This window comes from Drosophila grimshawi, unplaced genomic scaffold (genome assembly GCF_018153295.1).
Source record: "Drosophila grimshawi isolate 15287-2541.00 unplaced genomic scaffold, ASM1815329v1 contig_1369, whole genome shotgun sequence".
Lineage (NCBI taxonomy): Eukaryota > Metazoa > Arthropoda > Insecta > Diptera > Drosophilidae > Drosophila > Drosophila grimshawi.
Window position 1 is genome coordinate 285,623 of NW_025062891.1, and position 22,048 is coordinate 307,670.

General features: G+C 42.5%; 3 protein-coding genes across 3 annotated transcripts in view; 2 read left to right on the top strand and 1 right to left on the bottom strand.

Moving 5' to 3' along the window:
* Positions 1-17,450, top strand: part of LOC6560752 — a 61,544-nt gene extending 44,094 nt beyond the window's left edge. The window contains 8 exon segments of the mRNA XM_032735615.1: positions 8,654-10,322; positions 10,382-10,576; positions 11,817-11,982; positions 12,077-12,230; positions 12,295-12,440; positions 12,525-12,711; positions 12,714-12,737; positions 15,038-17,450. Of these exon segments, the coding sequence (XP_032591506.1) occupies positions 8,654-10,322; positions 10,382-10,576; positions 11,817-11,982; positions 12,077-12,230; positions 12,295-12,440; positions 12,525-12,711; positions 12,714-12,737; positions 15,038-17,289 (4,793 nt within the window). The 3' untranslated portion in view covers positions 17,290-17,450.
* Positions 17,451-19,532: 2,082 nt separating this feature from the next.
* On the bottom strand, positions 19,533-19,836 carry LOC6560701. Its single transcript, XM_001986833.3, has one exon. The coding sequence runs from the start codon at positions 19,802-19,804 to the stop codon at positions 19,649-19,651; it is 156 nt and encodes a 51-aa protein (XP_001986869.1). The 5' UTR covers positions 19,805-19,836; the 3' UTR covers positions 19,533-19,648.
* A 778-nt stretch (positions 19,837-20,614) lies between these two features.
* LOC6571719 (serine protease grass) lies at positions 20,615-22,008 on the top strand. Its single transcript, XM_043216453.1, has 5 exons — positions 20,615-20,699; positions 20,771-20,947; positions 21,010-21,052; positions 21,168-21,355; positions 21,418-22,008. The coding sequence occupies exons 1-5, from the start codon at positions 20,639-20,641 to the stop codon at positions 21,816-21,818; spliced, it is 870 nt and encodes a 289-aa protein (XP_043072388.1). The 5' UTR covers positions 20,615-20,638; the 3' UTR covers positions 21,819-22,008.
* Positions 22,009-22,048: the final 40 nt, after the last annotated feature.

A 22,048-nucleotide genomic window follows, 5' to 3' on the forward strand; every position in this document is an offset into this window, starting at 1 on the left:
TTCAAAAAATGCAGCAGCAGCAGCAGCAGCAGCATTTGACGAGGCCAGTCTTGGCAGGCTGACAGACTTGTGTGTCTGTCTGTATGTTTGTCTGACTGGCTAACTGAATGACTGACTGACTGGGTTAGCAGTACTTGAGAGTACTTGAGTTGCATTTGATAGCATCTCCAGTGTCAGTTCCTCAAGCAAGCGACACCCACATTGCGTGTCTTATGCAATCTCTGTTCCACTTATTGGCCCTGGCCCAATCAATCACAAGCAAAAGTTCAACTCAAACTCTGAAGCTAAAGCTAAAGCTGTAGCTGTTGCTCTTGTAGCAGTAGTTGTAGATATTTCTCCGATATTGACAGACGTTTCCTGCTCATTGTGGCTTTCGCTTTCCGCCAGATGCGTATTGCATGTGTGTAAGAAAATTGATTTTGAAAGCGAATGCCTCAAATGAGATGGATACACTTACAAGCCAGGCCGGCAAGCAGCGACTTCCAAAGACCGCAAAGACCGCATCTGTCCACACAGATTAACAATTGCCGCCAGCATTTGTGCCTCACTTCTCTCTTCTACCTCAATGCCCCCTCGCTCCATCTAATGTTTGTCTGGCTGTCCGCTCGCATTAGTGGCGCGTGGGCGGCCCTCGTCGAGGTCAAAATGAGGCCGCTTTCCACATAATAACGAGTAAGAGTGCTTTCGTGGAGAGTGCCCAACTAGCAGATACCCAACAATCAGCTATCAACTACATTGACAGAAAAATCTTAGCAACTCTAGGAACTTTGTCAGATGCGAGTTAACGAAGTTCGACTTTAGTCTCGATCTGTGGCTACATAATAATTTTAAATGTCTTAAGCTCTGCAAATCGATTTTAATTTGTGTTAAAAAAATAATAGATTTATTTAAAGAACAAATAAAATTGCGTTGCTCTGTTTTTAGATCGACACGTTCATCGACTGAAGATTTACAGATGTGTATTTAAAGGGCTCGAAATTTCAATTTCAGCAGAAAACAGACATTTACACAATTTCAATATACCCTTAAATCAATTTTGAACTGAGTGTTGGGTAACGAAAAAAAGAAAAGAAATAAAAGCCAAATATTTTCTCGCGTTTTATTGGCTAATTAAATTTGAGCTTGGTCTTATATAATGTCATGGATTTTAAATGTCTTTATCAGTGGTGAAATATCGTTGACCAAATGTGGCACAATGCGGCTTGTTGCCTGTGTTGCATGCAGCAAATTTCACCCGAAAATGCACAGCCTTAAAAAGCCCTTGAACTGGCACTGGTCATGGCCATGTCTCCGCAATCTGTTGTCCATACTTGGCACCGCCAAAAACAGCGGCAGCAATAACAACAGCAACAAACTGCAATGCTATTAGCATAAGGCCAATGGCCCGTGTGGCTGCAACATTGGCTCAAAAGGCCAGTGAAATTAGGTGTATGCCAAATGTTGCAAGCAACTTCTTTTCTTTGTTTTTTTTTTTTGTTTTTTTGCGACTTTGCATTTTTGCGTAGCTATTTTGAGTTACATCTTTCACACTCTTGAGCATTTTTCGCAGCCCGTTTGTAATTCATCAGGCAACAAATTGTTGCTGTTGCTGTTTTAATATTGTTGTTATTTATGGCCCAGGGGCACGGTCTACGCGCCGCTCTTCTGTTCCTGTTCAAATGCCAGAGTCACGCAGTTCAGTTCGTCATGTCAAAGTCAACGACGGACGCTGCATTGAAAATGCCAGCAAGTTCTTAGCTATTCTGCTATTCTGTATAAACATTGCATTGATCGGGTATGATCAGCTGTAGCTGTAAATATCAGCAATAGATATATATTTTAAGTTAGGTATTAAGTCAAGCATTGGAGCTAAAAAAGCAAACAAATTTAATCCATTATTCAACTGGAAAGCAACATTTGTGCAACATTTATTTAAGTTGGTATATTTTTTTTTGATTTTGTTATTGTTAAATAAATAATAGCAAAAATAAATGTCGCCAACTAGCCGCATCTTCTTGGCAATTTGATTTGTATTCACATCTTGGATACGCTTTCCTAGCTCAGGCTAAACAATTTTCGATGCCACAGAAAGGTGGCAACATATGGCATGCCTCACTTTGGTTTACGAAAAACTTGTGCAGTGTAGGGTAATTTACAGTTGATCAACGGATGTTTGACTGAGTGACTGGCTGACTGGCTGGCTGACTGACTGCCTATTTCGTATGCAGCTGACGACACTCGAGACTCCTTCGGGCTGAAGTGCAAAGTGCAAGCCGCTGGCAACAATATTCAGCAGCTGCTGTTGCCATTGCTGTTGCAAGTGTCGCCTGCGTCGAGTGGCCTCCTCAAAGCTGTTGCAGCTCACGTGAGCGTTGGAGTTGGAGTTGATGTTGGAGTAGGAGTTGGGTTAATTTAGAAGCAGCTGCCTGGGCAACTGCTTTATGAGATTTTAGCACTTTGGACCGTGCGGCATTTTGATGTTTGCTGCCTCTGTCAGCGTCTGTGTCTGCGTCTGCGTCTGCGTCTGGGCCTGGGTTCGCTTAATGGATTTCTAGCCATGGAATTTAGCACGTAGCACTAGTGGAAAACTAATATGCCAGCTAGTCAGGACGGCAGACAGACAAACAGACAGGCTGGGGGCCGCCAGAGGCCTGGGCACATCGGCTGCGTGACATTTATGGCTTCGTCTGGGCCAACTGGGCACGTTGTCCATTTGTCCAGTTTGTTCAGTTTGTTCAGTTTAGTTTGTCGGTTTGTTGGTCTCTGTTCACGTGCAAATATGAACAAGATTTATAACGTTTTTGGCTCCACGACATTTTCTTAGAGTTTTTTTTTATATTTTTTTTTATATTTTTGTGTTTGCATTCGCTTAAAAGGATTTCACTTTTCGCTGGAATTTGCAGAAATTTTGCTCAACCATTGACTTTGCCTGCTCCAAAAGCAAGAGTTGCCACATTGCATTTGGCCCACAGCGGTGTGTGGGGCGGCAGAGTGGAAGGGGGAGCGGTGTAGCCGTTTAAGTGCCTGTGATCCATGCGATCCGGCCGCATCTAAAAATAAACGTGCAGCGAGGAAGTCAACCAGCGCAGAGGGAGATGATCTTAGGAATGTGTTTTTTATATGCCCATGCCCATGTCTATGCTCATGCCTATGCCCATGCCTATGCCAATGCCTATGCCCATGCCCATGTCTATGCCTATGCCCATGCCTATGCCTATGCCCATGCCCATGTCTATGCCAATGCCCATATCTATGCCCCTGCCTATGAGCAAGTTTTCGCCTCTCAATTCCGAAGGCTATTTCACAATTGGCTTTAGCTGGAGAATAAATCGTAGGGCAGACGCTAAATACTTATTAATTACTATCATTCCACTGCATTCTAAATGACCCCGTCACTCAGGCATTTGAAAAATGGATATCAGCATAAAGGGTATCTTATGCGAAGACTATTTACAAGATATTTTAATAGTTTATCACTAAAAATGATTATTGAACATTTTCCAGAGTTCAAAGTTGAGAGAGAATATTTATTGCAAGGGATGCTAAAAAAACAGAAGCAAATGCAAGAAAGACTTTGCAAAGACTATATCTGTATCTATTTCTATATATTGGTATATCTTCTGGTAAAGTCACGAAAACAGAAGCTCTTTAATATATTTGAGTGAGTCAATTTTTAATCAGGATCAGCTGTTGAAATAAGTCAAGTTCTCTTATTCAGCTGGAATTCCTGCTTTATCTCTTTGGATGCATTTGAATCACCAACAAATTGTATATTTTTCTGGGTATACATTATGAATATAATGAATGCATCATCATTAACTTTCCAGTGAGGGTATATCGTTATTCGAATTGTGATTAACTTCCGTGCTGTTGTACAAAATTGAGCAATACTAAAATGATTGTACATCATTTAACATATGTTCTGTCTGTGAAGTAAACGTTTCTTTTTGTTGTTTTTATGTTTTTTTGTTGTTTTTTTTTTTGTGCAATGGTGCATGAATATTAAATGTAGTTTTCCGATTGCGTAACGGTAGTTTTGCTTGTTAAGATTTGCATCTATATATCTGATTAATCATTTGACTTGTTATCACAGGCAACGAGATAACTCGCAAAACGGATAAGACTCAAAAGTGATTTGGCAGCAAAATCAGCATACAATTTATTAACAACAATAAACAGCGATTCAAGTGGTTGTTGCTACTGGGGGGAAGGGGGGTGGCTTAATCAGTGGAAATGTGTTTTTAGAGCGCATTTTGCCACACATTGAAATTACATTCTTAATGGCAATTGCAAAATGCATGACAAGACGGCCAAGTTAAGAGCGTTGATTTTGTTAAACACACGTTTACACTGATACCCAGTGTCGCATGGCAATGGCTTTTTAATGACACAACACACACTGGATAATAAAGTGGCGATGGCGATGGTGGTGGTGTCGGTGGTGTCGGTTGTGGTGCAGTGCTGCGGTGCTGAGTAGTGCTGAGGCGCTGAGTTGCTTAACTCGCCACTGGTCATTTCCCTAATCGCTGGCCAAATGGCGCCAACGAGCCACAAAATAAAATGCCGATTAAAATATCAATTGCTATGTGTGTCTGTGTGCGTGTGTGTGTGTGTGTGTGTATGTCTGTCTGTCTGTATGTCTGTATTGGAGACGAGACGACGCAACCAAACAAATCGCCTAAGCGCATTAATATAATGCTATCAGCAGCTGGCCAAGACGTACGACGCTTGGGCAAAAGGTGCGTGGCAATTTGCTGCTTGCCAAAGGTGGCAAGTGACGAGGTAGCTGGTCAGCGGAGTTGAAGGGGGGAGGGGAGCCTGTTGAACAACAGCAGCAATCGATTTAGTTGTCGTCGCAGCGATTGCAATCAACAACAACAACACCGAGCAGGGGATGAGTGCGCACTTTCCCCGTTTCCGCTTTTGTTGCTGTTGTTGTTGTTGTTGTTTATTTTAGTCAATTCGCATAATTCAATGTCACAATTGCAACTTATGCGACAAGTCTCATAAATCAGCGGCACAGCCTGTCAACACCTTCTGCTGACCTTTTGGCCAACTGCTGTAACGTTGCTGGAGCAACGCTTGGCTTTAAGTTGAAGCGTCGGCTATTTTTAACCAAATCGCGTAATCTGTTGCGTCCAGTCTAGCAAATGTAACCAAAATCTGGCAGCCAGGTCTCAATGTCTCAGCTCTGCTCGGACTTGGGCCCCTTGGCTCTCTGACTACTCCGATTGCAATAGTTGCGAAATGCGTTTCAATTGTTTTCCAGTGACAATGCGACAAAGCGACATGTAAATGTGTTGCATGCTGGCGTCTCTTGTATGCCCTTGGTGAGAGTATCATCATTTTGCCATGTAGTTTGTAACGCATTGAAGAAAACGCCTGCGACCTCAAAAGGTATATACGTGATTAGATATAGCATATTGGATTGGATTGGATTGGATCTATATCATGCAGCACTCATAAGTACAATCAGTCGAAAGCTGTGTTCTTTTATGAACATCTTTTTTGTTCACCAAGTTATCCTAAGTAGACTCGCCAGTTGTGGGTCTTATTAAACTCAGTGTACTATATAGCTTTCATTGGAACAAACTGTCAGTTATTTAAATTTATAATAACATTTAAAGGATGGTAATTTAACTGCGGTCCGCAAGGGTATATAATCTTCGACGTGCCTCAGTTAGAGGGCTCTTGCTTGCTTTTTACTAGCATATTTTTTGTGCTGTCAGATCTGCTGGCTGATTGCCAGAGCGACTAAGCCGCAAGCTTAGTCCCTCGAATCGCCCATAAAACTGTCGCCTCAAATTATGCCATAAATTGATTAAGCAAATCACTGCAAGTCGCAGCTGTTGGATGCTGCTGGCTTAACTACTGTATGATCGCAGTTTTGAACGAGATCTTATTAAAATACGTTCTACATGTATATATCTATATCTATATATATACGTAAGTCGTTGAGCACGTTGAGCGCCATAACATTTTTTGCTATTAACAGAAAATCAATGTTTAACTGATTATCAATATAGAAAAGGAATTTGCCTAACGAGTGGTTGTGAGTAGAGTAGTAACTTTCCCACATTGAACAGTCTTTTTTTTTTACCATTTGCAGAGTAGATTTAAGTTGATCTTAGCTCCAGCTTGGCAATTCTTGTTAATTAAACGAGTGACAATGATAAAACTTGTGTTGTCTTGTGGCCATTTGCTAGACATAAGTATAACCAGTTATCTGTTTCTGGTTACCTGTCACTGCAGTTTTCCACGTCCCACGGCTGGCAATTAAGCAAAACTGCGAAACACTCTTGCCACCAAACTGGGTCAGAGATGCAACAGCATGTGGCTGCATGCAGCATGCAGCAACAGGAAGATTAGAAGTGGCGTCATCATTGGTTCCGCTACCCACGCAACAATCAAGCCAAATGATGGAAAATTAAATGTACAAATCATGTATACGACTTGTCGTCAGTCTGCCAACCAACCAGCCAGCCAGTCAAGCAGCCAGCCAGCCAGCCAGTCAAGCAGCTCGGTTTTCTATCAGTTTTTCGGTTAAGTTAGCCAGTCTATTCGTTTGTCATTTTGTCAATCAGCTGACAGTGGGCGTGGCAGTCAACCAAACTAATTGTTGTTCGCTGAGTTGCAACAAAACTCCCAGGGGACAAAATAAAAAATAAAAAATAGATAATAGAAAATAGAAAATAGTAGAATAAATATGAGAAAAATGTTGCCAACAAAATGTAAATGTGAGCAACAACATTTTAGCCAGCTTCACATTGACACCGTTTGCAATTAGAAGAAAAAGTGGCCCGTCGGCTACTGTGCTGGGTTTTAAGTCTGAGGATGCCAATGAAGATGATGAAGATGATGAAGATGATGCTGGGGCCTGCTGTCTATGCTAATATGTTGGATTCTAAATAGCTGAAAACCAGTTATAGCCGCCAATTGCCGGCCACAGTAGCCGTTGCCTCTCACTTGTTACCCAAGCGTTCTCTGTTTTAAAGTTAATTGCCTGATTTGCAATGGCCTCCGGACGAAACGGCACAGTTTTTTTTCTTTCTTTCTTCCCCAGCTTAAAACTCTGTGCAGATCTGCAGAGCTGTTAGGCAAATGTGCTAAAAGATTGTGCATTTGGATTAGACACGCATCCTGGACGAGTGGTCAGGTGAGAGAGTAGAATGTGCTCACAAGGAACCGACTATTGAATTGGAAGGAAATTATATTTAGGTTATTTTGTAATCACAAAACTAAATGAGGTTTTTTTACGTATTAAATTATGGAAAAGAAAATCAGAATTTGCGCAAGAAAGATTAAGGTGTCTATATTACAGCAGTAGGCGCTATAATAAAAATAATTAAATTCCTGCTTTGAAATCATCAACAAATAACACGAATAATCTATTAATGGGAAAGGACGATTAAAACCTGATCATATAATATATAATGACTGCCGTAGAGTAGCAAGAACATAAGCCTGATTTCATATTTATATGTCTGACTATTTGGTCTCGCGAATTTAATAGTCTGATAATCGTGACGCGCTGATGGGCCACATCAGCTACACACATAATTTTTGTGATATTTGATATAATTTGCATGCGATAAATGAAATGAGCTGCGGCCGTGGCAAGCGCTTATGTATTGAGTTGTTTAGCTCCAGGACGCAAATAACAACAAGAATAAAACGTGGCCATCAGTCAAGGCACAAAAGGCAAGCCTTCAACTTCGGCATCGACTTCAGACTGTGTCTTGGCCTCCACGGCGCAGCCTGGCGGCTGAATTTGCTGTATAAATAAGTAGGTTGCCTTTCAGTCTGTCCGTCTGTCCATATGTCCATCTGTTCGTCTGTCTAGCTGCCTGCTGGCTGGCCTGACATGGGAATTGATATGGCAAACGCAACATGGCAGCTAAACTGCCAACGACGGTTTATTCAGCACCACCAACATCAGTACCGATAGCAGCACACAGCACCACTGCACCACAGCACCACAACAACTGACAAACAGTCAACGGCCAATTGGCATCGGTTTGATGTTGGGCATTCTTCAGCTTTTGCTCACCATTTCTCATAAATGGTTCAATTAATCAATGGAAACCCTTCCACAATTGCGAATTTAATAACACCATTCGCCATATACACACAGGTATATAAATATGTCTATATGTGTGTGCATGTATATATGTATGTGATATCTGACAGTTGAAAAATAAATTATAGTTTATGCCAGTCAATAGTCAATAGCTTTAATGATGCCCCTTGTAAGCTATGAAAACAAAAGACGCCAAATTGCATAAATCAGCGGCGAGGAATGCAGATCAAGATCGACGACTCATGAATATGGAATGGAAGTGTCGTAAGATTCTTTCAGTCTGGCTAACTGACTGATATTATAGTCTACTGAATATCTAGTCTATTCAAAGTGAATTGAAGAACACTTTATAATTTGCTTAGCGCTTTTTCATACATTTCATTTTACACTGAAATTATTCGCATTAAGTAAGCAGTTTTCAAAATAGACTCGGTTATTTCATGTTTCTTTTATTTTTTTCTAAAGAGTTGAATAACGTTAAGCCAAATTTTTTGTTCCTTGATTAACTGAATACAAAATATATATTTATTTAATATACTTGTTTTATTATGCCATATAATGTAATCAAATCATCTTATTATATTTATTTAACAGGCAGTACCACAGAGCTCGCACCATCGCTGCTGGGTTTCTATGACACACTGACAAACAGCTTGGCCGTAAGTGGTGCAACAGCGACAGCGACAACCACAACCAAGGCTGACGTGCATGGCACACAGGCCATAGGCGGCAGCAATCAGGGCAGCGGTGAATCAACGCCCAAACGCAGCAACAGCAACTGCAGCAGCAGCAGCAACTCAAGCAACACAAGCAACACAAGCAACAACAGTAACAACAGCAACCACAGCAGCGACAACCATTCGGGCAGTTATACACTGCAAGCAGCAGGAGCAGCACCACTTCAAACGCCGCTGGTGGTTGCCGGTCTGCATGATGAAGCTGATGGCGTGCGGCTGAGTCGGTTCAGGCGTCAGGAGCTGGGCAGCAGTCACAGCATCGCCTCAAGTGCCAGTGGCAGTGGTGCCACCAATTCCAATACCAATTCCAATCCCAGTCCAAACTGCCGACGTGGCAACAACATTCGCGTGCTATCGCCCAATGTGCAGCGGATTATTGCACACGCGGATGCGGTGCCCGTAAATGCAGTCGACATTGAGGCACTGCAGCATTCGCAATCGCAACAGCAGCAGCAGCAACTGTTGCTGCCCGCAGAGCGCAGTCCGACGCCCACACGTTATATAAAAGCAAGCACACCACCCAAATTAAAGCTGTCGCATCTGCCGCTGTCCAAGATCACTGGCAAACTATCAACGCAATCGGGCAGCGATCTGGTGTCCACATTAGATGCAAGCTGCGATTATAGCGGATCACTGAGCAGAAAATCAACGCCAGTGGATGAGGATAAGACGCCCACAAATAAGACGGCACCAGGCACACCATTTCATTTCGAGGGTCTGCCATTTGCACAGCTCAAGCTGCATCGCTACGAAACGCAGCAGAGCATTAAGCTAATTGAAATGGAGAAGCTGGCGACGACCAGCATGCAACTGAATGCGACACCGCCACCAACAACGCCGCCACGTCACAAGGCATTCGTTGTGGCCATGGAGCCGGTCAGCCCGGAGCCGTATGTGGACACCATTAATTTCGATGTGGTTGCGCAGCACATTGGTCAGCTGGCGCTAAGCGATCGGGATTTGGGCGAGACAAATTCGGCCCAGGAGCTGGTCGAAGCCATCAATAAGCCGCTGATCGGCAAGCCTTTGGTGCGCAGCGTGTCCGCACCGCGTGCCTGCCAAACCTATGTGCGTACCAAGCTCAAGAGTCAGACTGGCAAGGCGAACACGCTGGGTGGTGGCATGCCTCTAAGACTGCCCACCGCCGAGATGCTTGCCGAGCTGGAGGAGGCCAACAAACTGTCCGCGGAGAGTCTGGACACGTTGACCGACATCAAACCCAAGTATCCGGCGCGTCTCAGCGAATTGACGCGTCTCAATAATCGTCCGCTCTCCTCCTCATCCATTTGCTCAACATCCTCGAGCTCAAGTTCTGGCTCCGATCAGCTGCTCAACGGCAAGCTGACAGCCACATCGTATTTGGCCAGCGTGGAGAGCTTGGCCGAGAGCGAGAACGAGCTGGGCGATCATCATCATCATCACCACCAATCCCATACAAATCCAATGAGCGTTCTGGAACGCGCCTGCCTGGAAATTGTAGACTCCGAGCGCAGCTATGTCGAGGATCTCGGCCAGGTTATCAAGGGGTAAGCAGAGTGTTCTAAAATCAATTAAATTGTCTAACAATTTGAACACTTTCATCTAGCTATCTGCTGGACTGGAAGGAACGCGCCTGCCTGCGACTGGACGAATTGCAAATACTCTTTGCCAACATTGAAGAGATTTACGAATTCAACTCGATGCTGCTGCAGCAGCTCATCAACTCGAACATGGAACCGGGCAGAATAGCAAAATGTTTTATAAACTTACGCGAACGTTTTAATGTGTACACAACCTACTGGTAAGAGAACTGAACAATTTACATATGTTTTTCCATATTTTAGTTTCGGTTGCAATCAGTCTTCATTTCGATTGTCAAGAAATGTCTTCGCATATCGGATGTGATTGCTCATCTTTCAGGCAGCCCAAATACCCTTTTCGCTGTCAATATCTGTCTGCTTCTTGCTCTCTCTTTCTCCTACACTCTCTCTCTCTTTCTCTCTCTCGTTTACTCTCGCTTTAATTTTCTGTCCTTTTCTCATCCTCAATATTTAATACTCTCTCTCAGACTGAATATTCCTCTCCTTCTCACTGTTGGCTCTCTTTTTAATGTTGTCTAATTATAATCGACACGTGTCTTCAAATATTGCCTTCCTATGCGATTTTCATCACTTCAAGTTAGGCATCAGAATTTTAGTTTATCTGGAGTCCCATTTTAACATCCCGGCTATTCTCCAAACCTTTCTGAATTTCTATTTGAGCCTTCGACTTTCTTGAGTGAGGACCTCAACTTTCAGAGTACATTTTACTATTTAATGAACGGCTGAGTTAAGTCACAGCTCTTCATTTTTTCTCTAATTGTTGCACTCTATCTCTCTCTCTTTCTCCCTGTGTCTTTCTCTGTTCCTCTCTCTATTTCTCTATCCGATTTGTACTGTATAGAAAAGTCTTAAAGTTGTCTCCCCATGGACTTTCCCAAGCCACAGTGTTTGAGCTTGGCGTGTCTGCCAAATCTGCGATATTCTTGGCCAAGAACGGTTAACGGACTGACCAAAAAAATGATCTCGATTGCAGCTGGAGCAGCTGGTTGTTAGCCAGCAGCGGGACACGAACACCAGCTTTGGCTTTGACTTATCAGCTCTGATTCAGCTTTGGCAGTCCAGGCACGCCATACTCCCAAACTGTTCGCTGTTCCATTTAAGCGCCTGACATTTGCTGTGGCTCTGGTTGGCCTGGCCATCGCTGTGCCTGTCGCTGTCAATTTGAAGGCAAACTGAGCGCCGCTGATGGCCGCCGTTTGATTTGTCGCCTCCGCTGACAGCCGAGCATATATCATGTGGCCAACTTTGAGCAACTTTGGGAGCAACTCCTACAGCTGATTTTAAATTCAAATTTCATGTTTCTGCCTGATGAAGAGCTCAATATTTTTGTTTGTTTTGTTATTTTTGTGCCCATAAATCAGCTGCTTTATTATAGAGTGTGTCGTGTGTGTGCACGTGTGTGTGCTTATGTTTATTTTGCTGTATTTTGTTTTTGTGCAGCACAAGCTACCCGGAAGCCATCTCGCTGCTGACCAAACTGCTGCAGGCGAAGCACACGAACTCGCTGCTTGCCTCCACGCAGAAGCTGCTGCAGCATCGCCTGCCCCTTGGCTCCTATTTGCTGAAACCGGTGCAACGCATACTCAAGTACCATCTGCTGCTGGACGTAAGTATTGTCGACTACCATCACTGCAACCCACCTTGATAAACCCTTCACTTGCCAAAACCAAAATCATTCCTGCTCCCCCTCCTTCTCGCAGAGCCTGCGCAAGCATTGTGATGTCAAGGAGGTGGCCGAGGCGTATGCCATAATGCGTCAAGTAGCGCACAACATTGACCAGGTGAAGCGTCAGCAGGAGCAGCAGAGTCGTGTCAAGGAGCTGTCCGGCATTCTAGACGGATGGATGGGACCAGGTGAGTTTGCCACTCCATCTCTATCTCTCTCACTCTCTGTTAATCGTTTCAAATGACTCTGCAGATCTGAGCGTGCTGCGCGAACTGCGACACGAGGGCTTGCTCATGGAACAGCATAACAAGCCGCGTCAGGTGTTGCTCTTCGATACGATGCTGATCATTACCAAGCAAAAGGAGGATGGTCGACTGCAGTACAAGAGCCTCATAACCGTAAGCCAGTCATTTTCACAACCACATCTTGCATCTCTTTAACAAACTCTCTCTCTCTCTCTCGCACTCTCTCTGCTGCAACAGCAAAAGAATTTGATGCTGAGCGAACATTTGCCGGGTGAGCCGACCAGCTTCTATGTCATCCCATTCGATGAGCCGCGCAATCAAATCAAGTTGACGGCCAGAAATCGTGACCAGAAGCGTATCTGGACGCAGCACATTAAAGGTGTTATGCTCGAGGAGTTCGATATACCCACGCGCGCCAGGGAACTCGTTACCAGCTGGGCAACGAGGAAGGTGAGCGTCCATTGGATTCTCCAATCGCACGACAACTCTTGCCACAGATTGATTTTCTCTGTGTGTGTGCGAATGTGTGTGCGAATGTGTGTGTGTATGTGTGTGTGTGTGTGTGTGTGTGGATGCTTACTGTTATTATTTGTTGTTGTCATTGTTTGTTTGTTTTGTTTTATTTGTTTCTGTGCCTATTTTGTTGACGGCGTCCAAAGCATATACACAATTTTTGGAAAGGAATGATGATGGAGTAGTTATAGTTATGCGGGCGCAGTCTGCACACGTGCAAATACACTGCAAACAATATATGATAGCATTAATTAACAATCGCGAAAGCCAAAGTAAATAAGATTAATGTTGCTTGAATTTCGCTTTTATAGCTCAGCATACTTAAAATAATTTTATAGTATTTTATACAGCGCTCATCACTTGCTTTGCAAGTTTAGCTTTACGCTAAACAAAGAGTTATTTGTGGCACTCAAAAGGGTCAAAAGGAAGAAAGCAAACTGACTCTCAAATGATAGTCTTTAAGCAACATTCATCAGCAATGTAAATTAGCTCAGCTTTTCTATGAGTTTGAATTTTGTAGCAGTGCATTTGCACATTACAGTTACCCCCAACGGTTTTTGGCCAAGTCTCACCTCAAGTGACATAATCACGTTTTGTGGTACTTTCAGCTATATATATTTCTTTTATAGTTCGTTTAAGCCGAAAGCTTTCTGGCCAACAAATCGTGCCAAGTGTGACGCTTAAGTTGATTTATTTGCGTCTTTCTCGAATGTTAACACAATTTAATTGCACATGTTTTGTGCGCAACTTGAGTGGGCCTAAAATTGATATGTGTTTTGCTCGTCAGCATTGGGTTATATAATTGGTATGTGGCACTAATGAGTAACTAATAAAAATATATGTGTTTTTCTTTGAATTATAATTTCGGTATTTCGGTGTAACTACTTTTGTTCTTGATCTAACTTTAGTATTTGTATTTATAAATTTACATTTTTGCTATATGTTTACCTTTGTAGTACTACCAGTGATGCATTCTAAAACTAAACCACCCAAACCAAACAAGAAACGAAAACTTTAATTAGTTTTTAAGGCGTTCCTAAGGCTAAACACCAGAGACTGAACTAAGCGCTACTACTTTGCAGCTCCCCACCCTAAAAACCAAACCCCCCCAAAAACAAAAACATAAACAAAAAATAAAAACGCTACTGAAAAAAAAAAAACAAAAAACCATTCAAAATTTGTAACCATAATTTGCAAATATTTTAAAAAGTACAATTTAACTGTTAACTGCTAATCAGTATCGCTATCGCTATCGCTCTCGTTATCGATATCGATACCGTTGTAATGTAATCGTAATCGTAATCGTAATCTTACGCTTAAGTAAATTTCTGGTATTTTGCGGCGCTGACGTAGTCTATTAAACTGATATTTCCGGTCGCTGCCTAGTAAGTATTTTGAGTTATAAATTTGCAACCGTTTCACGTTTGTTTTTGGCTTGTGTTTCTTTAATTGGCTGCTTGCCGCTCCACTGGTATTGTGTCCAGCATGCCTGCATTCTAATCTACATCTTATCTTATGACAGCATGTTCGCCCACTAACCCAAAAACATATCTCAGTGACACTTCATCTTAAATGGCACACATCTCAAAAACGATAGATGAACAATCTAATATAAAAATAAAAAAAAACTTTAAAATTAGCTCAACTTAATCCTATTCAATGAGATAGCAAAAATCACTCAAGCAATATTCTAAGCCTGTACGAACTTTTTGTAATTGAGTTTTATCTTTAATCTTTTTAGTCTTCAAAATAAATGAAAATGCTGTGTGACTTCTTGTACCATGCGTAACTTGGCCACTCGCTATTTATGAATTGATCTTTCAATAAATTAAAGCCAAACTCACACATACTTTGCGCAAAAACCTTAAGATTTAACAAGAGCTCAGAGCTTGATTAATCTAGTTTAATATGTAACTAATATTTAAAGGCATTTTGAAGCCGGTGTCGCTGAGAATAAATTAACACAGCTCCTAAACTAACCCCAAATAAACTATTCCATTATATCAGCCTGCATATATATAATACGATCGTTTGTGGCATCTGTTGATGCAGTTGCTCTGGTTGCTAGTGCTTAGATAATGTTGCTGGTGTTTGTCGACAGTAACGTCCGCCTTCCCGTTCATCTGCCCAAGCATTTTCTTGCCTTACGCTTGCTCCACACCAATGTCACTGCAAAGAGAATAATCCTGAGTTTTGTCTTATTCTTGTCTCAACTCCATTTGTATCGTCATGGACAGATCGCACGCCCGATCGCAGCACTTGGAAGTGGAGCCTCAACTCGAGCAGCAACTCGACGCCGACGTATTTGGAGCGTCGCAACGCCTGCCGTCGCAGCGAGATACGTCAGCGCAATTCCAAGTTCAAACGCAAGACGCTCACCAATTCGAGCTCCTTTGACAGCTTCAATGAATCCCTGGAGCAGTCGCCCTGCCAGGAGCAGCCCATTAAGCCCGCCAAGCAGTTGGCGCGCAACAACAGCTTAGATGACACGGCCCTTCAGAAATTGGCAGCTGCTGTGCGTTATCGTAGCGGTGGCAAGCGTGAATCGAAACTGAGTCCCAGCAAGGATCAATGCAAGTGTGCCGAACAGCGAATTGATCAGCAGCCGGATCAGGATCAACAGCCGGATCAGCAGCAGCAGCAGCAGCAGCAGTGTTTGTGCATTATGCGTGAGCAGCGCAGTCGTACCAAGTCCCAGAGTCCCGTCTTCAGCTACAAGGCGCTCAAGGAGCGCAGTAAATCGGTGCCGCGCATCGGTGGCTTCAGTTTTGACGAGCACGCGGAGGCGCTAGATGACGACAGTCCCGCCTCGCTGCGCGGCAGCAAGCCAGATCTCAGTGAGCGCAAGGTCAAGGGCAAGGGATTCTTTGAGGTGAAGCAATACAATCACAAGACGATGCCCAAGCGGATCGCCACTCTGAAGAAGCAACGTGGCAGCAGCAGCAACAGTGGCGGCGGCCGCAAAGAGAGCTGTTCCAAGTTCTACATGGATCTAAGTGAGTTTGACAGCACTGTGCTGAAGATCACCGAATCCACCGAGGATCTGGAGCTGGCCGAGGAGGCCCAAGAGTCGCCAGAACCGACGCAAGCGCAACAGTATTATGAGACAACGACTCTGTCGCCGGCGGAAAAGTCCAAGCGTGATGCTGAGATTGTCCTGGATCTGCTGAAGAACAACAAGGAGTTTGAGCGCATCTACAACAAGAACAAGCAGCAGAAGCAGCGACGCGACACCAGCCAGGCCACATCGTCGCTGAGTCCCACACAGGAGGCGGCACCGCCTCCACTGCCGCCGCGGCCACCATCGCGCTCACCGCCGCCACTAGAGGCCGAGCAGGAGCAGGCCTTGACCTCATCGCCGGATGAGCAGCCCGACGAGCCCATCTATGAGACGCTGCTACGCAACGTGCATGTCCCATATAAATTCTCGCCCGTGCTCGGACGGGCCAAATCCGTGCAGTATTTCAAGCAGCGCGAGAAGCGTCCGGCTGCGCCACGCCCGGAATCGGATTATGTGACCTTAGTATATTCGCCGGAGGGTGTGCTACAGCGCGTCGGTGAGGATGCAGTGCAGCAGCAACACCAGCAGCAGCAACAGCAGCGTGACAGCACCGGCTCCGAGTCTAGTTCCGGCTCCACGGTGAAGCGTGACAGCCAGACAACGGTCATCAATCTGTGCCTGGATTCGAATGCTGAATCGGATCCGATTGATTCGCTGTATTCACGCCCCATACCAAAGAACCTAATGAAGCGTCTGCTCAGCACCAGTGGCGGGCACAATAGCAACAAAGCCACACTGGAGAACGTTAGCCACTCGGAGATCTCACTGCTGCCGCGTGCCCTAAAATCCATTGATAATCTGAGCATGGCATTCGCACGCAGCAATCGGCCACCGGAACGTCGCGTCTCGGATGTGAGCGAAATGTGCCGGCAGAGCATATTGCATCGGCAGGGCAGCGAGGCGGTGGGTGAGCGGATGGCGCATGTAGACTATGCGGATCCCAAGACGCTATTCAGCATCATTGCCAGCTCAGAGGCGTCACTGCAACGAGACTCTGTCTTCTCGCTCACCTCATCCTCGTGCACGTCGAGCGACAGCATGTGCGAGCAGCAACGCAGCAAGCTGCCGGGTTCCCACTTTGAGTACGAACAGCACGTGGAGGACAGTCTGGAGAATGATTTTCGTGATTCGGCCATTTACAGTGATGACAACAATGAGAAACGTAGCATTCTTGACTATGATCTAAAGCGGCCACGCAGTCCGCCACCACCGCCACCGTCGTCGTCGTCGTCGTCGTTAGTGGAACAGGGATCAGGATTGGAACGGGAACGTTACGCGGCACCACCGCAAGTAGCACCCAAACCGACTAAGGCAGCGCTGCAGGAGCTTCTTAGCCAGCATCCCAGTGTCGTCCTCTGTCCACCGCATCTTAGCCAGACGGCATCGCGCAGCTGGGTTCTCCAACAGATTGAGAATTTTAATAAGTAGCAGCAGCAATCAGTTTGTCCATTGCCATAAAATTGATCCTTTTGTAGTTTTTGTAAATATACATTATATACACTATATATATACTTATACACACATGCCTAAACATATATACACATGTGTAACGTTTTACGATCTAACTAATTAGTCTTTAATAGAATACTATATATACACATATATATATATATATATATATATATATATAGATATATATATAAACTTACATTTGTAATCGACTGTTTTATATTGTTTAGTCTGTAGTCGCTTAACTGCAAAGTCATTTAATCAAAATCCCAATAAAAACCAAAAGTATAAAATCATATAAATTGTTACTACTTTAAAGCTAAATATTTAAAGTCCTACTTCATTTCTTCGTAGAAATAAAACAAATTTAGCATTTCCTCTCTAAGCCCCCGTAATCGATAGCTGATTATATTTAAAATCTTTGAACGATATATGGTTTTTTAAACAGAGTCCTAATCAGCGGAAAACCAAACTGTGGAAGAACTGCTTTCCATTTGGATTTCATCACCGAACTCTCAGAACTATTTCCATGGCAAGCATACACGAGCTGCCTTTCCATTGTGCTTTATGGCCATTCATATCGATTCATATCCATATATTTGGACCCGAGCATGGACACAAATTGGGTTGCTGTATTAATTAAATTGCGCTCAAGCAAAATAAATATTAAGGCATACTTTTAAGGTCCCAAACACTTGTCGCTTTCAAATGATGCGGAGTATGAAAATCGTATCTATCTCGTAAACAACAAGGACGATTGTGGTGCCCTTTTGGTTGGTCGGCAGCTCTGGTTAATTCAAATTGTTTTACATATTATTAGCCAGGATGGCAAAGGATATGACCGAAGTACAGGCAATTTTCTGTTTCTTGAAAAATCCATTTACTTTAGCTATTTTAATGACTTTCGTTCTTTATTCTGTTGTATTCGACTCTTCGAGCAATGGATCGTCTGTGGACCAACGGAATTCCTTATGGATCTCAAATGATCAAGTTATGAACGTGTAACACAAATTTGTGTAACACAAATTTGTATATCAACGTTTGATAACGCCATCTAACGACCAATGGCAGAAGATATTCACTCTGGTACGCTTTAAATAAAAAATATCCAAATTGCTAAGCCACCTATTGAGCAGTGGCACAAGTATGCATTTAATCTAGTCAGCAACCAGCAATAAAAAGTTTTTTTTTTATGTATTATTTACATATATTTGTTCATTGTTCTTGTCTCTTATGTTGAGTTAACGCTGGACACACACAATATAAGACAGATTGATAATTTCATTATTATTTAAGACAGCTTTCATACACACAAACGTTTTAATCACACTGAGTCTAAGCGTATAAGAATGTTGACATATTTTCGATTTACTTGAAAATATACAATAAACCAAAAACAAATAATCAAATTGGTACAAGCAAAGGCTATCGTCTCGGGGCTGTTACCTTGAACAGCTTGAACGGCAGCTTAGAGAGTCAGTTGAAGGAACTTAAATACAATGTATACCATACGAAGTAACGAAGTTATGAGTTTAAAATTCTTGATGACATAATGCAATCTTATTATATTGTTTGATATAAATCTGGCATATCTCAGGCTCCTGCTTCAATATCAGAAACTCCATTTGATTATTTCGAAGCTATGGAACTTCTGCTCCAAAGTAGGCACTCAGTCAGGAAGGCTGAATGGTATGAAAAACTCTCGGAAATAGCAAAAACCGGGACAATACCAAATCGTACTTCAAAGTTATAGGCTCTTGCGAGTACAAATATTTAGGAGGTATCTCCGCGATCAACTTCAAAGACGGACCGGGCTCATATTTGATCGAGATGAATGAAACGACAGCGATTTATACATAGGTGATTAATCAGACGTATTGGAAGTGAGGGGACTTAGGGGTTTGGCGTACCAATGAAACAGCTTACATTGCATTCAAGCACGTGTTCGCTAATGGAAAAACTCGTTTTAACACTAAACACATATATGGGCGATATCGAACACGGCTGCGTTATTGGGATAATACCAGTTTCGACTTATGGCAATACCCAAGTTAACTGGCGCCCGTTGGGGAAATGCGAGTTGTTAGTAAACAAATAATCGTAATTATATGCATGAATCAAACAATATATGCAAAATAACCCATGAAAAACAACTGGTTTTATTTATACTATTTCCAGTTGGCTTAACCACAATTTTCGTTAAAAAAAAACTCACATTATTAACATATTTAGCTTTGTTTTTTTATTAAATATTGAACAGTTTACTAAAGTAAAGTGTATTGTTAATTAGGTAGATAATACTTAAAGAAATCACTTAAGTCTAGTTAGGTTATTGGCTTTACTGCATGCCGTGTCTGGGATGTATATAGTTGGAGCCAGGATCATCGTCCTGCCTATAGATGGCACTCATAACGATGAACAGGCTGGCGAAGGCAATGGCGCGTACAAAATAATCGAAGGCGCGATAACGATAACTGCGCTTACAATCGGACATTGTATTTAAATGAGAACTTTAGTTTATTGTATCAAAAGTCTACTTGCGATCAATTGTCGATTGTGTGCACTTATGAAGCGTAGAAATCCAACTAACTGTCGAATTCGAGACTTAAGACTTTTATTGCAAGCGCAGACTTTCAGTGTTTCGCTTTGTGTGTGTTGGGTTTTGTGCTCGTGTGTTTTACCCACAGAGCGAGATTCCAGAGAATTGTGGAGAATACCCAGCGTTCTGAATTGATCTCTGTTGCCTGTTGTCTCTCTGCAGATCTCAATATTAAATTAAACACTAAACAATCATAACCACTTTTCGTCAGCTTCGCCTTCATGGAGCATTTATAAATGTACACATTTATTTATTTACGTGTGTATATATTTTTGGCATGCGCGACCCGACGTGAGTCGACTTCTAAATTGGCAGATAAATTAAAATTGTTACGCAAATTTGGTGTTTTTCTAATATGCATTTGCTAAATGTTGTTGAGCGTCTAATTATGCTATTTGGCTAGCTATCAAGGTTATCAACGTTATCAATATTCCATTAATATAATATAAATCATGAAACAATAGCTCAGTAAGTTATTCTAATATGCGTACAATATAAGATGAAATAAGTGCGTATATTCTAGACATTTACAGGCATATTACTTAAATTACACATACCTATATAATATAAGCCGTGAGTTAGTAAATAGCTGTCGATCATATTTATGTATATTGGATGTATATATACATTGTACATGCAGTTTATTAAAATAACCTATTCAACCTGGGGCTATAAAAGTGAACACAAACCACCCATGTTCAACAGTCGTTTCCTACGAGTTTATTCAACATGAGATCGATTAAGTCGATTCAATTACTTCTCGGCCTGTTTGCAATCTGTACGGCAACAGGTAAATGCACATATATATATATATATATTTAACCGGATTGGTGTCATGACACTTACACCCTTATTAAATAGAGCTTAATCCGGATGGGTTGCGCCGATTGGAGCAAAATAATTGTGGCATCTTTAAGGAAAGCCATATTATAGGAGGAGAGGAAGTTTTCACTGGATCGAGGCCATGGATGGCACTGATTAGGACAAAGCTTCCGGATAAAATTTCAAATACGTGTTCAGGAACCCTTATTACAGATCGTGAGTTACTATCGAGATCACACTTACAGTTTTAATCTTTATAATTGACCTTTCACAATCAGAATTCGTTCTAACTGTTGCGCATTGTGTTAAAGGCGCTGAGATGTAAGTACCGCCATCAGCCATTTGGAATATGGAGATTTCATATATAGATACATGTTATGTGATATGATAATGAGGACAATGTATGATCAAATCAGCTTATAATTGATTGTTGCAGAATATCAATGCAAGTAGACCTAACAACGGATGTAGACTGCAACAATTCCACAACGAAGACAACATGTTTGTCAAATATTGAGAGCTTTGGCATCGAGAGCGTCATAATTCATGAAAACTTTGAAACACCAACATCATTTTCCAATGATATCGCTCTGATAAAACTCAAAAGCAAGGTTGACTTCAAAGGTAAGATGATTATTCTAATCCATTCAATTATGCAATTGAAATCAATTGACTTCTTTCATCAGAACACAACAGTCCCATCTGTTTGCCAGTGAATGCAGCATTAGAAAAAGAAGCGACATCCCGGGAAACACTGCTCCACACGGGCTGGGGTTATAACAACTGGGGCTTAAGCAATGATAAGCTGCATGAGGTGATTGTCAACAATAATGTCGCAAATCAAACATGTGGACCGCTTATTCCTGTTAAGAGCGAGAACCACATTTGTTTCTCCGCAAGCAGTGAGACTCTTTGCAGAGGCACATCTGGCAATCCATTAAGTGGTCTAGTTGATTATTCTGGAATGAAACGCTTCGTCCAATTTGCGATTGTTTCTTTTGGCTATCGAAACTGTAATCCAAGTGTGGGCATTAATGTTGCCCGGTTTATGCCATGGATAACCAATGTGCTGGCGGAGGAATCGTGAATAAATGAAAAATTTTAACGATTTTCTGTACAGTAAAGCGACTCCATAAAGAAATATATCCCACAAACTGTTCTGATGTATATTATTAAAGCACGAATACAAATCGAGGTAAATACATACATATATATGCACATCAAATACTCATTGTCCCCAATTCAGCTTACAAAATATATTTGTGTATTTGAAAATATTAACATGGTTGCAAGATTATAAAAGGGGGTGCAATGACC

Coding starts and splice junctions, on each gene's coding strand:
- LOC6560701 (XM_001986833.3), bottom strand. CDS start 19,804: ATGTCCGATTGTAAGCGCAGTTATCGTTATCGCGCCTTCGATTATTTT.
- LOC6571719 (XM_043216453.1), top strand. CDS start 20,639: ATGAGATCGATTAAGTCGATTCAATTACTTCTCGGCCTGTTTGCAATC. Junction 20,700..20,770: donor TGCAATCTGTACGGCAACAG/GTAAATGCACAT, acceptor CTTATTAAATAG/AGCTTAATCCGGATGGGTTG. Junction 20,948..21,009: donor AGGAACCCTTATTACAGATC/GTGAGTTACTAT, acceptor TTTCACAATCAG/AATTCGTTCTAACTGTTGCG.